This window comes from Patiria miniata, unplaced genomic scaffold, assembly GCF_015706575.1.
Source record: "Patiria miniata isolate m_02_andy unplaced genomic scaffold, ASM1570657v1 HiC_scaffold_3, whole genome shotgun sequence".
Classification (NCBI taxonomy): domain Eukaryota; kingdom Metazoa; phylum Echinodermata; class Asteroidea; order Valvatida; family Asterinidae; genus Patiria; species Patiria miniata.
In genome coordinates this window covers 1193700-1206487 of record NW_024037069.1, presented here as the reverse complement: position 1 = coordinate 1206487, position 12788 = coordinate 1193700, and the positions used below count along the sequence as shown (strand labels likewise).

At 41.5% G+C, this 12788-nt stretch overlaps 1 protein-coding gene across 2 annotated transcripts in view; it reads right to left on the bottom strand.

The window, feature by feature from the left end:
* The window catches only part of LOC119738353 (ATP-binding cassette sub-family C member 9-like), a 36393-nt gene extending 26335 nt beyond the window's left edge, over positions 1-10058 (bottom strand). Inside the window, exons 1-6 of one of the 2 annotated variants that reach the window (XM_038213217.1) lie at positions 9805-10058; positions 4245-4864; positions 3386-3625; positions 2857-3048; positions 1967-2122; positions 1253-1408 (exon numbers count right to left, since the gene is read on the bottom strand). In XM_038213217.1, the coding sequence (XP_038069145.1) occupies positions 1253-1408; positions 1967-2122; positions 2857-3048; positions 3386-3625; positions 4245-4853 (1353 nt within the window). In that variant the 5' untranslated portion in view covers positions 4854-4864; positions 9805-10058. Of the gene's footprint in view, positions 1-1252; positions 1409-1966; positions 2123-2213; positions 2318-2856; positions 3049-3385; positions 3626-4244; positions 4865-9804 lie in introns of those variants that run through there. The other variant, XM_038213218.1, reaches the window with a different exon arrangement.
* Positions 10059-12788: the final 2730 nt, after the last annotated feature.

The following is a 12788-nucleotide window of genomic DNA, read 5'->3' as shown; positions in this document are numbered from 1 at the left end:
GGGGTTACGGCCGAAATTGGATGGGTCCATTGTATAGGAGAGATTCCACGTGACGTGGGAATCTACATAAATGCATAATGCGGCATTTCAAAATGTGTCCTCTTCGTCAAAACACTGAGGCCTGATCAAAAGAGATGAGTCACACGTCTGACCTATAAGATGATGGTTATGAATTAATCTGTAAGCACTCGATATATTATAAGTTTTCATATCACTTTCATCCTTACTTTGATGGGTTGTTTTGACGCTAATGAAAATTCAGGAAATACAAACATATAATTGTCCCCTCATCAAAACTTCAGACTGAGGTTGAGACGACATCAAGTCACAGCACACAGCCCATCAAACTCACATATTTTTGGTGTGAATTTTCCTTGCCGAAAAGCAACGTACTGTTTAATGTTTGGTCTCCAAGTCTTGGAACTGCCCATATCAATGAGAGCATTTATGACCAAAGATACAGCCTAATCATAAGGGTTCACAGTATGACAAAATGTGTCCTCTTTAAAATAATACCTAGATTGTGTGTCTGTGGAAACGGATGACTGAGCATTTGTTGTTTTTCTGTCAAGGGTCAAAACCTGCCCTGGGCCAATTTTGTTCAAAAGGGTAACTGGCACTCTGTGCACGTGGAATGGCTCAATTTAAAGAAGGAAGAAGTCCTTTGATTCAAAACTGTGATTTAACCACTCTTATTGTTGAGGTTGACCCCTCATGGCCCAATGCCTTCAACGTGGCCAACTCTTTCCAGTTTCCACACAAAGCTCCGCACGAAGTCTAGTCCATTTCAACCTGTGCATAACAAGCCAGGTAAAACTTGGCCCAGTACAGGTTTTGACCCTTGACGGATCAACAACGAATGCTCAATCATCCGGTGGCCACAGACACACAATCAAGGTATCTTTTAAAAGGACACAGTGGCGTTTTACATGATCTTTAACATATTTGAAAATATTTATTAGATTTTTTATAATTCACATTTACATCTGGGTTTCCTTTTTGATACACCCTGTAGATTGATCCATTAGGCCACGCCCACTATACACGTGGGTCATAAATCATGTGCGCTTTCCCAATGTATGTTCCCCAATGCTTATGAAGACTGCATGTTCCAGTTGTGCGTGCGCGCATGCCAGACATACATTACGGCTGTGATTGGACAAAACACCATGGAGCGGGGCTAGTCACCGACACGACATATACCCATACTGTTCCAACTGAGAGTGAGAAAGGGTGTCCTCTGTCGACCTACCTGCATGGGTATGGACCACATGTAATTGATGGTTTGGAACATGAAGAGTATGTTCATGGCGTCGGTCGACATGTGATTTGTGATCTGTCCCACCGTCATCATGCCTCCAGTGGTGGCGTAGGTAGACAGGCGCAAGGACTTCTCGTACACCAGTCCCTGGGAAAACAACGAAAGAGAAACGCGTGCACTTTTTAAATAGGGATATAAAACATTAGCAATAAAGAGCGCCACCAATAGTCTGCATCGATCATGTTTAGTATCACATAAACAAGATTTACCTGAAAGTTATGCACTCCAAAGCTTCTTTAATAAAATTTGTCCCACCTAAATCAAGCCGGTATAAAAATGAACGCGAGCACTGCCCTGGTCCACATGTGGATTGGGTTTACTGGTCCTAACTGATTCCGTGGGTTTTCCCTAAAGTATTCTTCCGAGGTTCCCCCCCCCCCCCCAGCATTATTTTCTTCATTGTCTTCTGTCTTCTCCTCAACAGCAGGCCCGTATTATCCAATACGGTGGGCTACGAAAAAATTGAGGGCCTACGAAACATACCACTGTGTGCCAGCAGGTTTTAAGAGCTACCATTTTGGACTGGCTTGTTTCAATACAGCTTGGCATAGACATGGAATTTGTGCTGGTGCCTAGTTCGGAGTAGGGCCTACGGAACACTGGTGCCTAAGGCCCACGGAACATAAATTTGGTAATGAAGCCTACCTGCAGCGCAGCCCGCACGTTGATACTCTGCAGGATAGCTCGGTGCATGTGGCCCTGCAGGCAGACAATCTTGATGCAGTAGGCGCAGAACAGCAAGACCACCAAGACGAAACCGTTGCCGAAGAATTCATTGAACGTTACACGGTGAGGCGGATCCTATGACAACATAGACAATGATCAATTCTTCAGTTTAAAAGGTTTAGCCGTTCATGGACGTAATTTTTTCTTATTCACTGTTTATACATACACAGTGCTGCCCGAGATGACCTTGCTTGGGAGAATTCACAGGATTGCTTGATTGGAACTAGAACCTGTTTCCTTACTTTTGCAGACGCCCGTGTCTCTAAAATCGCCACTTTACAGGGGTAGTCCTTAAAAGGGGCATTCACGCATGAAATCACCCTTTAGAGGATTTCTCTGAATTTCGAGTCGATATTTCTACTTATCTCTTATCCTGATTTGGGATGTATATGTAAAATGACTCCCAAAGGCCCATGTCTATATAGGAATACTTTTAAAACAGATACTATATAGAAGGCAACGAGTGCTCAAGCCTGATTAGACCTATGCATCCATATTGTATTTCCTTTTATTCAGATCAACAACAAATTCCACCCTAAAATTTACTCTAGCATGAGATTTTGTTAAGCTGTGTGGACCCATGCATTTGGCAACAACCTACATGTCTAACCGAAGACTGACAAAGGTGTTTTCAATTTGTTTTTGCTTTTTATTAAAAGGAACTTTGCGGTGCAACCAGGGTCTTCTCGGAAAAACACATACCGGTACCGTATTATATATAAAAGATTATAACATGGTCTAACCACGATGTTCCCCTTATTTGTTGTAATTTTTACTGCTGTTTACTAATTTGCGATAGAATTTCATACCGGTGGCCCGTCCGATGGGTAGGAAAGAGTAGAGACGTATTTCGTCAGGCCTCCGATGACAAGTGGTCCAACAAACTCGCAGAAGTCCGATGCCAGCTTCAAGGCGCCAGCCCCGATCAGTTTCACGCCGTAGACTTTGAAGTAGAGCTTCCACATTGCGGGAATCGTCCCAGGATTCTTGGCGCATTTTTCCTAACGAACCAGGAGGAACAAGGAGATGGTTTAGATGGGTTTGGTTGGGTTGGGTTTGGTTGGGTTGGGTTGGGTTGGGTTGGGTTGGGTTGGGTTGGGTTGGGTTGGGTTGGGTTGGGTTGGGTTGGGTTGGGTTGGGTTGGGTTGGGTTGGGTTGGGTTGCGTTGGGTTGGGTTGGGTTGGGTTGGGTTGGGTTGGGTTGGGTTGGGTTGGGCTGGGTTGGGTTGGGTTGGGCTGGGTTGGGTTGGGTTGGGTTGGGTTGGAATGGGATGGTGTAGGGTGGGTTGGGTTGGTAGCACAATTATTTGAGACGGTAACTAAACGGAAAACCACCTACCAATTCAACCTTCAGTGCCTTCTTTAACTTATAAAAATTGTACTTGGCTTCGTGCCGCTCAGGAACATCTCCTAGGTCGTCCAGCTCCAAGGGTCGCTTATAGCCCAGGGACAGTAGCCAGTTGACCCACCAGAAGAACTGCTGTGACATGAAGTTGACGTAGTAGTACATGTACTCAACATCAGGGTTCATCAGATCCTTCGGGAACTCGACCGGGCCGCTCTGACACAATCCGAAGACCTGTTCAGTGAAAAATGGGTGGTTGGAAAAGGACGTTTTGGTCTGGCGTAAGGATAGACCATTCAATGCACGCTACCGCTGAACATACATGGAGGCCCATTTCAATAGCTAATGCATTATAACAGCTATACTTTTGTGCAGTAGCTCCTACAGTGCTTTACCATTGAAGGGTGTCTCCGACTCCCCGTTAATGTAAGGTGATAGCGTGCTAGGAAGGGTCTACGTGTCCAACCTAAATGCACGGCGCGTCTGGAGCATTAAACTCAAGATCGGCCTCAGATTCCGCAGGTTGTGGATCAGCTGGTCCGAGTCCAGCCTGGGGTTGTGCTTCGTGTGTTATTCTTGTGCACTTTCTTGTCAGTGCACTGATAGTTAGTAACTCAAAACAGAATTGTTATTTTAACAAGCAAATCGGGTGCACTCTGGGTTTACTAGCGTATAGGAGCTGCTAGTGTTAAACTCTACTGTCACTAAAGAAATAAATTGATTCTTGTCAAAGTTGATTAATTATTGTTTGTTCACTGAAGTAAATTTTAAAGCTCCCCAAAAAATAGAAACATATTGTAACGCCATTGTGTAGTCATTTGCCCCTTTTTGTCTAAAGTGTTTTCAGGCCTACCTTGACTCGGATGATGTTGAGATCAATCAAAATCAAGATGGTGTACCCGAGGATGGTCAGGCAGCAGAGGTCGAACCGGATGATGGTAACGTCAACCAAATCCATCTGGTAGAGGTTCATGACTCGCAGCAACTCTACCATCAACCCCAAGATCCAATAGAGGAGAAGGAGGAAGTCCATGCCGGGTAGCTCCCACAGCTCCATGTGGTGGTAGTAGATCAGGGATATCACAGTGGTGACGATGGCCAGGGCAGAGCCGGCGTACAGGTGGGGCTGGGTCGGCAGGTCCCAGGCCTGGTACGTGGCATCGGAGAGCAGCCCCTCACCCAACCCTGCCAGGAGGATGTAGATCAGGAAGACGCTCACAATCCATCGGAAGGTGTGGCCCGGCATTCGAAGCAGGTAACGGGTGTTGTAGCCCCGGTAGCTGGAGCAGACCCCGACCCCAAGCAGGATCAGGGAGGCCACGACCACGAAACCGGCATGGGGGATGGTGGCCAGAGCGTTCACGAAACAGGTGTTGTTGATCCCCTGCTCGATCGGGGTGGGCGAGGAGCCCAAGATGTAAGAGGTGTTCTTGCCGCAGAACCATTCCCACATCGGATCCATGGCGAATATGACTGCAGGATATCAGTAAAAAAATAATAATCACATTGAAATATTATTTTCTAATACAATTTCAAGTCAAATCTGGTAACAAGTAAAAAAGGAAGAATAAAGTTTGAATAAACACAAGGTGAACAAGGTGACCCAAAAAATTGCAACACTAAAACATTTGCCCTTTTTTTTTACAAAACGTGATCGGTGAATGTTTATGTTTTGGATATCAGATTAATTTTTTTTCTTTCAAGTACTGAAAAGATCATTAAGGCAGCATATGGGGTTACTGAAAAAAATGTTAATTAGGTAAAAGAAGTGATTTTTCATCTTTCCGAGGGTGCTTCAAACAATGAAACATGTTGCTGCCCGCTGTGCAATTGGCTTTCACTTGAAAAGTTTCAAATATAACTTACAAGGACGAGATATCTGTTCAGGTGGTAATATAAGGTGTTTCCATCAATTTCATTGTACTATGGTCACACTATATGCCGTGTTGTTTATAAGGATTAGGACATGAATAATGCGCTACATGCATTTCATGCACAAATATGTACAGCTGTCTGCGTAAATCCCTTAACAGTGGTAACGCCATTGGAATGGACCGAAATTGAGTTGTGTTACATGATTAGCATATTCTCAGCAAGCCGACGTGCTGTTTTCATGTAACAAAACAAACATCACTGATCACAGTTCAGAAAAAAAATTCAAACGTTTCGGAGTTGCATTTTTTTGAGGGGTCGCCCTGTATAATGTCAAGTTTGTCTTCATCGGGGCATCAGTGGTTATGTTATTTTCCTGATTTAGGGAAGGGGCTGGGGGCTGATTCCGCAAAAGCAGGGATGAGGGAGGCTAATGCACCCTCAGCCACTGCATGAGAGTACCCTCGATTCGGAGAATTTATGTGGAAGCACTGGACTTTTTTTCTGGTCACGTAATTAGTATCGTCAAGTTTTGATAAAGCAATCTTGGAGATGGAGTGTCCCGTCAGATAATGCTCAGAGAGCAACATATCTTTGTTTCCAAATCTTAAGGAATTATTTGTCTTCCTTTTTTGTTTTCATTTCCAAGCAATTACTTGGGTTGTTAATTGTTCACTCAAAGAAAATTGGCATGACAGAGAGTTCATCTCTTTAACCAACGACAAGTGACTGGACCTTCAAGGTACAGTTAAAGAAAATTATAGAGAAATACCAACATTCTAGAATTTCTTTTTTCCTGGATGCATTATTAAAGGGAATGCACATCATTGGCTTTTGCTGTAATTTTCAGAAATGAACTATTTGAGGGGTTAATATAATAGCTCAAATATTGTTACACTGACATGTTTGAAGTTTTGTGTTCAAGTTGTTCAAGTTGTCTGGTTCCCTGACTCCACTTAAGATGAAATGGATCAATGTATTGATGCCGGAAAATTGTAAAGTAAGGGAACCAGTCTAGCTGGCCTGCACCCGTTCACGAACATGTGACCAATAGCAAACAAAATTTGGACTGAAAAAAAAATGGTAAATTTGGAGCAGTAGTTGAAAATAGTTAGGTTTTTCCAATGGTGGTCGGCCGACCACTGTTGGAAATGTACACAAAAATAACAATTTTCTTGAAAATGACTTCACACCAGGTGCCATAATATTTTACAGGATGCTTTAGACTGTCATTTACCAACATCCTAGTAAGGTATTTTGTAAAAATAAAAACTTAATAGTTTTATTTTTCGATGTTTCCAAATTTTGTATTTTCCCTTTAAAATTAGCAGTTTCGAAGATACACAATATCAGTTAGTGTTTTCCGCCTGACAAAGTGCACAGTGCACAGAAGCACAGAAAAGCCGTTAGCTTTTGACCTCTAGCCTGGTGTACCGAAACACACGGCACGTGAACCATTCTAGACTTCACCTGTTTCAAAATGAAAACTGTTTACTCAAGCGGCTAACCTTTGTGCCAGTGAACCTGAGATCTAGCGTTGAGATCTGAAACTATCTTGCCCCCGCTTACGTTCTCTTTGGTAAAAACCAAAGTTGTATCAATTATGTAGCCTCTGACAAAAGGAACCAGATTTGCTCGGCAATGGGTAACATTATCTTATCTGAGGTTGGAAACAAACAAAGTCCGGGTTAGGACCTAGGTTGATTTCGCCCATTCAGAGGTTTTAAGATAAGGAAGCTCAAACACTAACCGTAATTGTTACAATTTTATTCGAAGCAAAAGACGAAGAAATCAAAGCTGGCAATCTGGGTATCAGTCTGACCCATCGGCGTATGCGATAGAATGCAAAATAAACATCAAGTTGTTCCTAAAACCTTAAAGCTGAAAAAGAGTATATCTGACTTTGTAAATCATGACAAACATATTAGATATTCAGTAAAGGAATAAATGATTCTAGACCTTAATATTATGATATTTGTGTTCAAATGTCTTGGACACCTAGTGCAGGAATGTATATTTTTCCCCGATTCAGGGAACAACAATTCAATATTATTATTAAAAATGATCTGCCGAAATTTCAGCTCAGTAGATATCACACTTTTTGAGAAAACTGTTTACAAAACACACACGCACAAAAAACATCTACATTTTTAGTGACCTTCCCTTCAAACTGTTTATCAATACATTTGGATTTACACATTCTTGTGGTACGATCCCTGGTTTATCATTCAGAAAAATAATAAGTCTCATTCACTTTATGAAATCAAACGCAAATTAACTAAATTCGGTCAATTTGGGGCAGTATTTGGTGCTAACCATCGCAAGGAAATGACGGGAATTCCTTTTTTGCTTTCTCTCGAAAATGACAGCAGACTAGGCGCGACGATTTCACTGGATGCATGATGCTATTTTAGCTGACATCAAGTGGGATATAGTTCACCATAATTATGTTGACAATTTTATTTTTGTATATTTGCAGATGATGTCCATCACTTGTAATCCGAAGTTGTAACCACGCGTGAAGATGGATCATTTTCTTTCTTTTCCCTTTTCCAAATAATCAGACGGGACAAGAATAGCAAATAAAACATAACCGCCTAGTTTGCGGACAACAGTGCTACAATGAATGTAACTAGCTCCTTCTTCCTGGATGTATCAGAAATGGAAAGTCTAACATTATCGTTAAAATTAATGGTAAATGCAAGAACCTTAAACTTGTTTTGTTACATAATAATTAAGGGCGGATCCTGAACCATTTAGAGGGGAGGCAGGAGGGCTCGGGTTTTATTTTTTGTTAAAGTGGATTAAGTATATTATATATCGTGAAAGAAATTCCACATTATAATATTAGAACTAAATGGTATACTGTCTATCAGCTTCCAACAGTATACCTTACCTCCATTACTGTAGTCATAGTTGACGGCAAAAAATGACTTACAAACAATAACTGCAAACTTGGTCTAGGACTGATTAAAATGAGGTGAGGGTTACAAAATGTGAACCGTGTTGAAAGCGAAGGCGGCATTTTGTAGTTGGATAGAAGGTTCACCATTAATTCGTTGGGATTTCAATCGATAAATCTTTTCAAGTTATATTTTTGTATCGCATTTAGAATTGGTAATCCCATGTACAAATGCTTTCAAACCTCTCCCACTTTCATAGACATTCCAAGCGACGGTGTTTTTGAAAACTCATCTCTCCATGGAATAAGCTTAACTTCCAAAAGGAATTCGAAGGCATATTCAGAGCAGATAATTGACTCCGTATACTACAAGGGCTTATGGGAGAGAGCCGCTTAATAACGTAAAGTCAATTCAAATCCCTTTAATTCAAGCAGGAGGAACACTTGTGGCAAGAAAAGATCAAAGTCATTTATACAGCGGCGGCGGAACTGTTTTCAAACGATGGGAGGCATAATCATAAAAGAGCACTTGCTTAGTAAAAGGCGTCTTCCGTCGGTGCAGCAGCGTATCCAGCATTTTGGGATTGTTTTTTTTGGGGGGGGGGGGGGCACGTCCGTGCACGTCTGCCCCCGAGCCCCCCCCCCCCCCCCCCCCCCCCCCCCCCCCGGTTCCGCTGCCCCTGTATCATGTAGTTTACAAAAGGGAAGTGTCACATTGAATTAGTTTAGCTTTCCGAAAATTATTAATTTTAAACAAAGATAACATGGACAACCGAAATAATGTGTAAGTAAACTGGTTGTAATTTATTTAACCAACTCTTGTACATGTACATGTATTATATTACTTTGTGTGCAGTTCAACCCCTTCCTGATATTTTAATAAGATTAGGCCTATATTACGTTTTTTGTTTTATATTCCAAAGCCTTGAACACATTCTCGTAAATACAACAGCAACGATAGCTGTAACTCTCAATTTTTGTTATCCGCTATTTTTATGATTTCAGCTATGCAGCCTTCTAGTTCATTGCACAAAAATCTTACACAAACGCGAAAACTTGAGAGTTATGATTTTTACTTGTTTGATGTCATAGCCATTCTTTTCGTCGGAAAGTCCATTTTGAAGCAGAATTCACCACCGGAAGCACGTCGGCGAATCACAAAAGTTCTTTGAGTCTTGATAATAAGCTCCAATTGGCTCAATACGATGCCTTACGAATCCTTTATATTGTCCGAGGAATAGGCCTGTTCATCCGTGGTCCTACCATCTTTGGTAAAAACGGTCATTGAGCAAGCCATGGCGACGTTACCACATAGAGCAAACCTTTACCTATACATACACGTTTGTTTATGGCGTAGAACGAGGATTTTCTTTTGTTCCTCTTCCCTTTTCCTTTGTTTGTAAGTTTTTCGCAACCGCTCTCATTGGTTTTGTACGCGTTTTCTAATCGAGGTCGTCCTCGATTTGGTTCCTGTCCTCGATTCACCGATGATGTTGCACGTGTGTGTCCTCGATTCACTCCATAAACGAACGCAACACGGCATGGCTTTCAAATATCACTTTCGCGCGGTGCTTTCCCGTTATCCAACCTATCACTCAAGGTAGGCTTACATAATCTTTAACAATAACTTTCAACTTACATCTGATGTGCTCTCTCTCTCCACTGAATGTCTCTGGCGTTCTCCCTACAGCATCAGATGCAAAATGGAGTGGCTGAAAGTCACACGAAAGCAAATCCAAACAATCAAATGTTGAAGTTCTCCCGTAGCAGCCACGAAGGGAGAAAAGTCACAAAGGCCTAAGTAGGGCACGCCCACCCCAAAATCGGCCACTATGCCTTAAACCCTTAAAGTTTGTTTTAAGCTGCTACCATCCACGGGAGCTTGTCACCGTGCTGACCTGGGGACGCAACTGAACCAATCACTTCGGGTGCAGCAAGTTACTGATCTCAACCGGCACCGAACTTTGAACAATCTGCTCGGTTTTTTTTATTCTTTATCTCCCTGAACAACGTTCAAAAGTCAGGCTGTTGATAATTGAGGCAACCAAATCTTGTCAGTTTATCATCATTAGAGGCAAGTGAACAATGGAGAGTGAACTTTACCATACTTTTCGCGTGGCCATTGGGTGGTATGTCGTGAATTTCAAAACTTGTGTTCTGTTTGTTTGTTTTCTACAAGTGTGGTATGGACCAAACAATGTTTATATTTGTACTTACCGTTTTGGACAGCAAAACCATGAGTAAGGTTAAGGGTGAATATAGAAAATGGGGTATTACCAGGCGCGGTTCTAGAACCAATATTTTTGGGGGCTAGCAGGGTGGATCCAGAATTTTTTCAGGGAGGCGTGCTGAAATGTAGACCGGTTATTTTCTCCAGACACTTAGGCCTCCGAAAATCAATAGGTGGGGAGCGCCAATAAAATCCTAAAATCATTCACACTATATTAACTACAAATGCACCCTTGTCACGACTATTTCTTTAGGGGGAGACCGTTCGCATGTACACATGTACATCACAATCCTTCTTTTTGCTAATACAATTTGGGGGTTTTTACGGAATTTATTTTGGACCATGGTTAGGCCAAAAAAGATCAATATTTCTGCTTCCGATTACATGCCTGGGTATTAGTTAGCGTTCGGTTTGCTACGGGCTTTCATACCGAACACAATTTATGGCAAAAGATGTGCTACTACCAAGTGTGCGCCATTCAATTGTACATTGAATGGGTTTGGGGCTTTATAAAGAGGCTACGGCTTACAAGATTATGCGACTTAAGGGGCGTCTAAAGCCACTTGCTATTGCCGGTTAATGCCAGTCGAACCCAATTCTGACGCCGCCTTACCAAAACATCACTTTGTACATTATTTTATAAATACGGTATACTTAGTGTTTTTCGAGGGCTTGCAAAAAAAGTTCTAATCATCGCATCTTGCTATGTAGGACCTCGGGCGAAGATTAGAAGTCGACGAGGAGCAAAAACCAAATATATAATTTACATCTCTCCGACGCAAAATTCCATCCTCTATAAAATATTTCATTCCATTTTTTTCTTGTTAGCGACACTGACAGAAAATTATTATATTCCAGCTGGGCTTTACTTGAAGCTTGCACTTGCGAAGGGAGGAAAAAGAAAACTGTATCTTTAATTCCTTTTACAGCTAATACAAGGGAAACATCTCGGCCAGCAATTTCCACATACAGGTTCCATAACGTGAATTCAGAGCGTGAATTGAACGAGAGAGTTAGCCAACTTCAAAAGAGGGCGACTTGGCGTAAAAAGCCGCCATCTTGCTAGAAGGGCGATTATTAGAAGACGATCTATGTTTATTACGCAAATTATGAGAGAAAACAGCATTCGGGCTTTTGGAAATAATCCCTTTATACCCAACTGCCGTTAAACCTCGTGAGCGGCTCTGCTTAAATGCGTCATATTGGGATGAAATCTTTCAGTTTTCTGGCACAGCCTGAAAAAAAAGGCATGACAAACGTTTCCTTGGTATACGCGAACGCATATTGGGCTTCAAATGTTATTACTATTTGAAAAAGTCCAACTTTTCCTCGAAGATCGTCACATTTAGTGTCTATTCAAAATATCTGTTATGATTCAGAATGACGGGTAGTTCTAACCCCACTGACATGGCCCTAAACCTTCAGAATGGAAAATCACAAGTTTAAGTCAGAGACCACATCAATGTCCCTTGAAAGCACAGACTCAGGTTTGATACAAACTCCAAACACAAATTGTTTCGGAGATCTTACACAATTACAAAAAGAACGCAAAGTGCTATCAAGGTAACAGGGCATGACCACTTGTTACCTGAGCCAAAGTAAATAAACGACCACAAATATTTGGCAAACGGCCTGATTTCTGTCTCCGTAATCTACTTCCGTGGTAATTATGATTCCAAAGGCCGCAGTTTATACAATTATTTCCCACATTTGTTTGCTGCGCAGTTACTGCTAAATAGTTAACTGCAGATAAAAGTACAAGGTATGGAGCGCCATAATCAGTGATTGCAAACTTTTAATCAGTCCCTGAAGTAGGTTTTTAAAAGGTCAGATTTTCTTACAAGCTTTACAACACACAAAAGACAACAGTCGTCGACAATAAGCATAGCAATAACTACAACTCTTGAAGACTTATTAATTCTTAAAACATGGTTATTTAAGTAGTGCTATAGTGGTTTTTGTATATAGACGATTCTCAATAGGTTAAATTACAATAATGTCTTTCACTGTATCGTTTCCTTTTTTTTATTTTTCATTAATATATATTATTTCCCATAAGTAAAGCTGCTGGACTGTGAAATTTTATGAGTGTTAATTTAAGCGTTGTCTGTTTTCCTTTTACCTCCGTATTCAGATGGGCGGGTTTGGGGGGGGGTGTCGAGCTTTTAAACTCAGTGATCGAAACTGAACAAGGCAATGTGAAAATCAAATAGAAATCATCGATGTGCAGGGTGTATACAAAGGTTAATCCCAAAAAAAAAAATGGTTAAGTATAGTATGTCAAGTTAAGTGACTCAATCTTAAAGGGTAGTTATATCGAGAACCTTCTTATAGCCTGTGATATGCAGTTAAGTATCATTTCAATCTTTAATCTGGCACCATGTGTTGAGTTT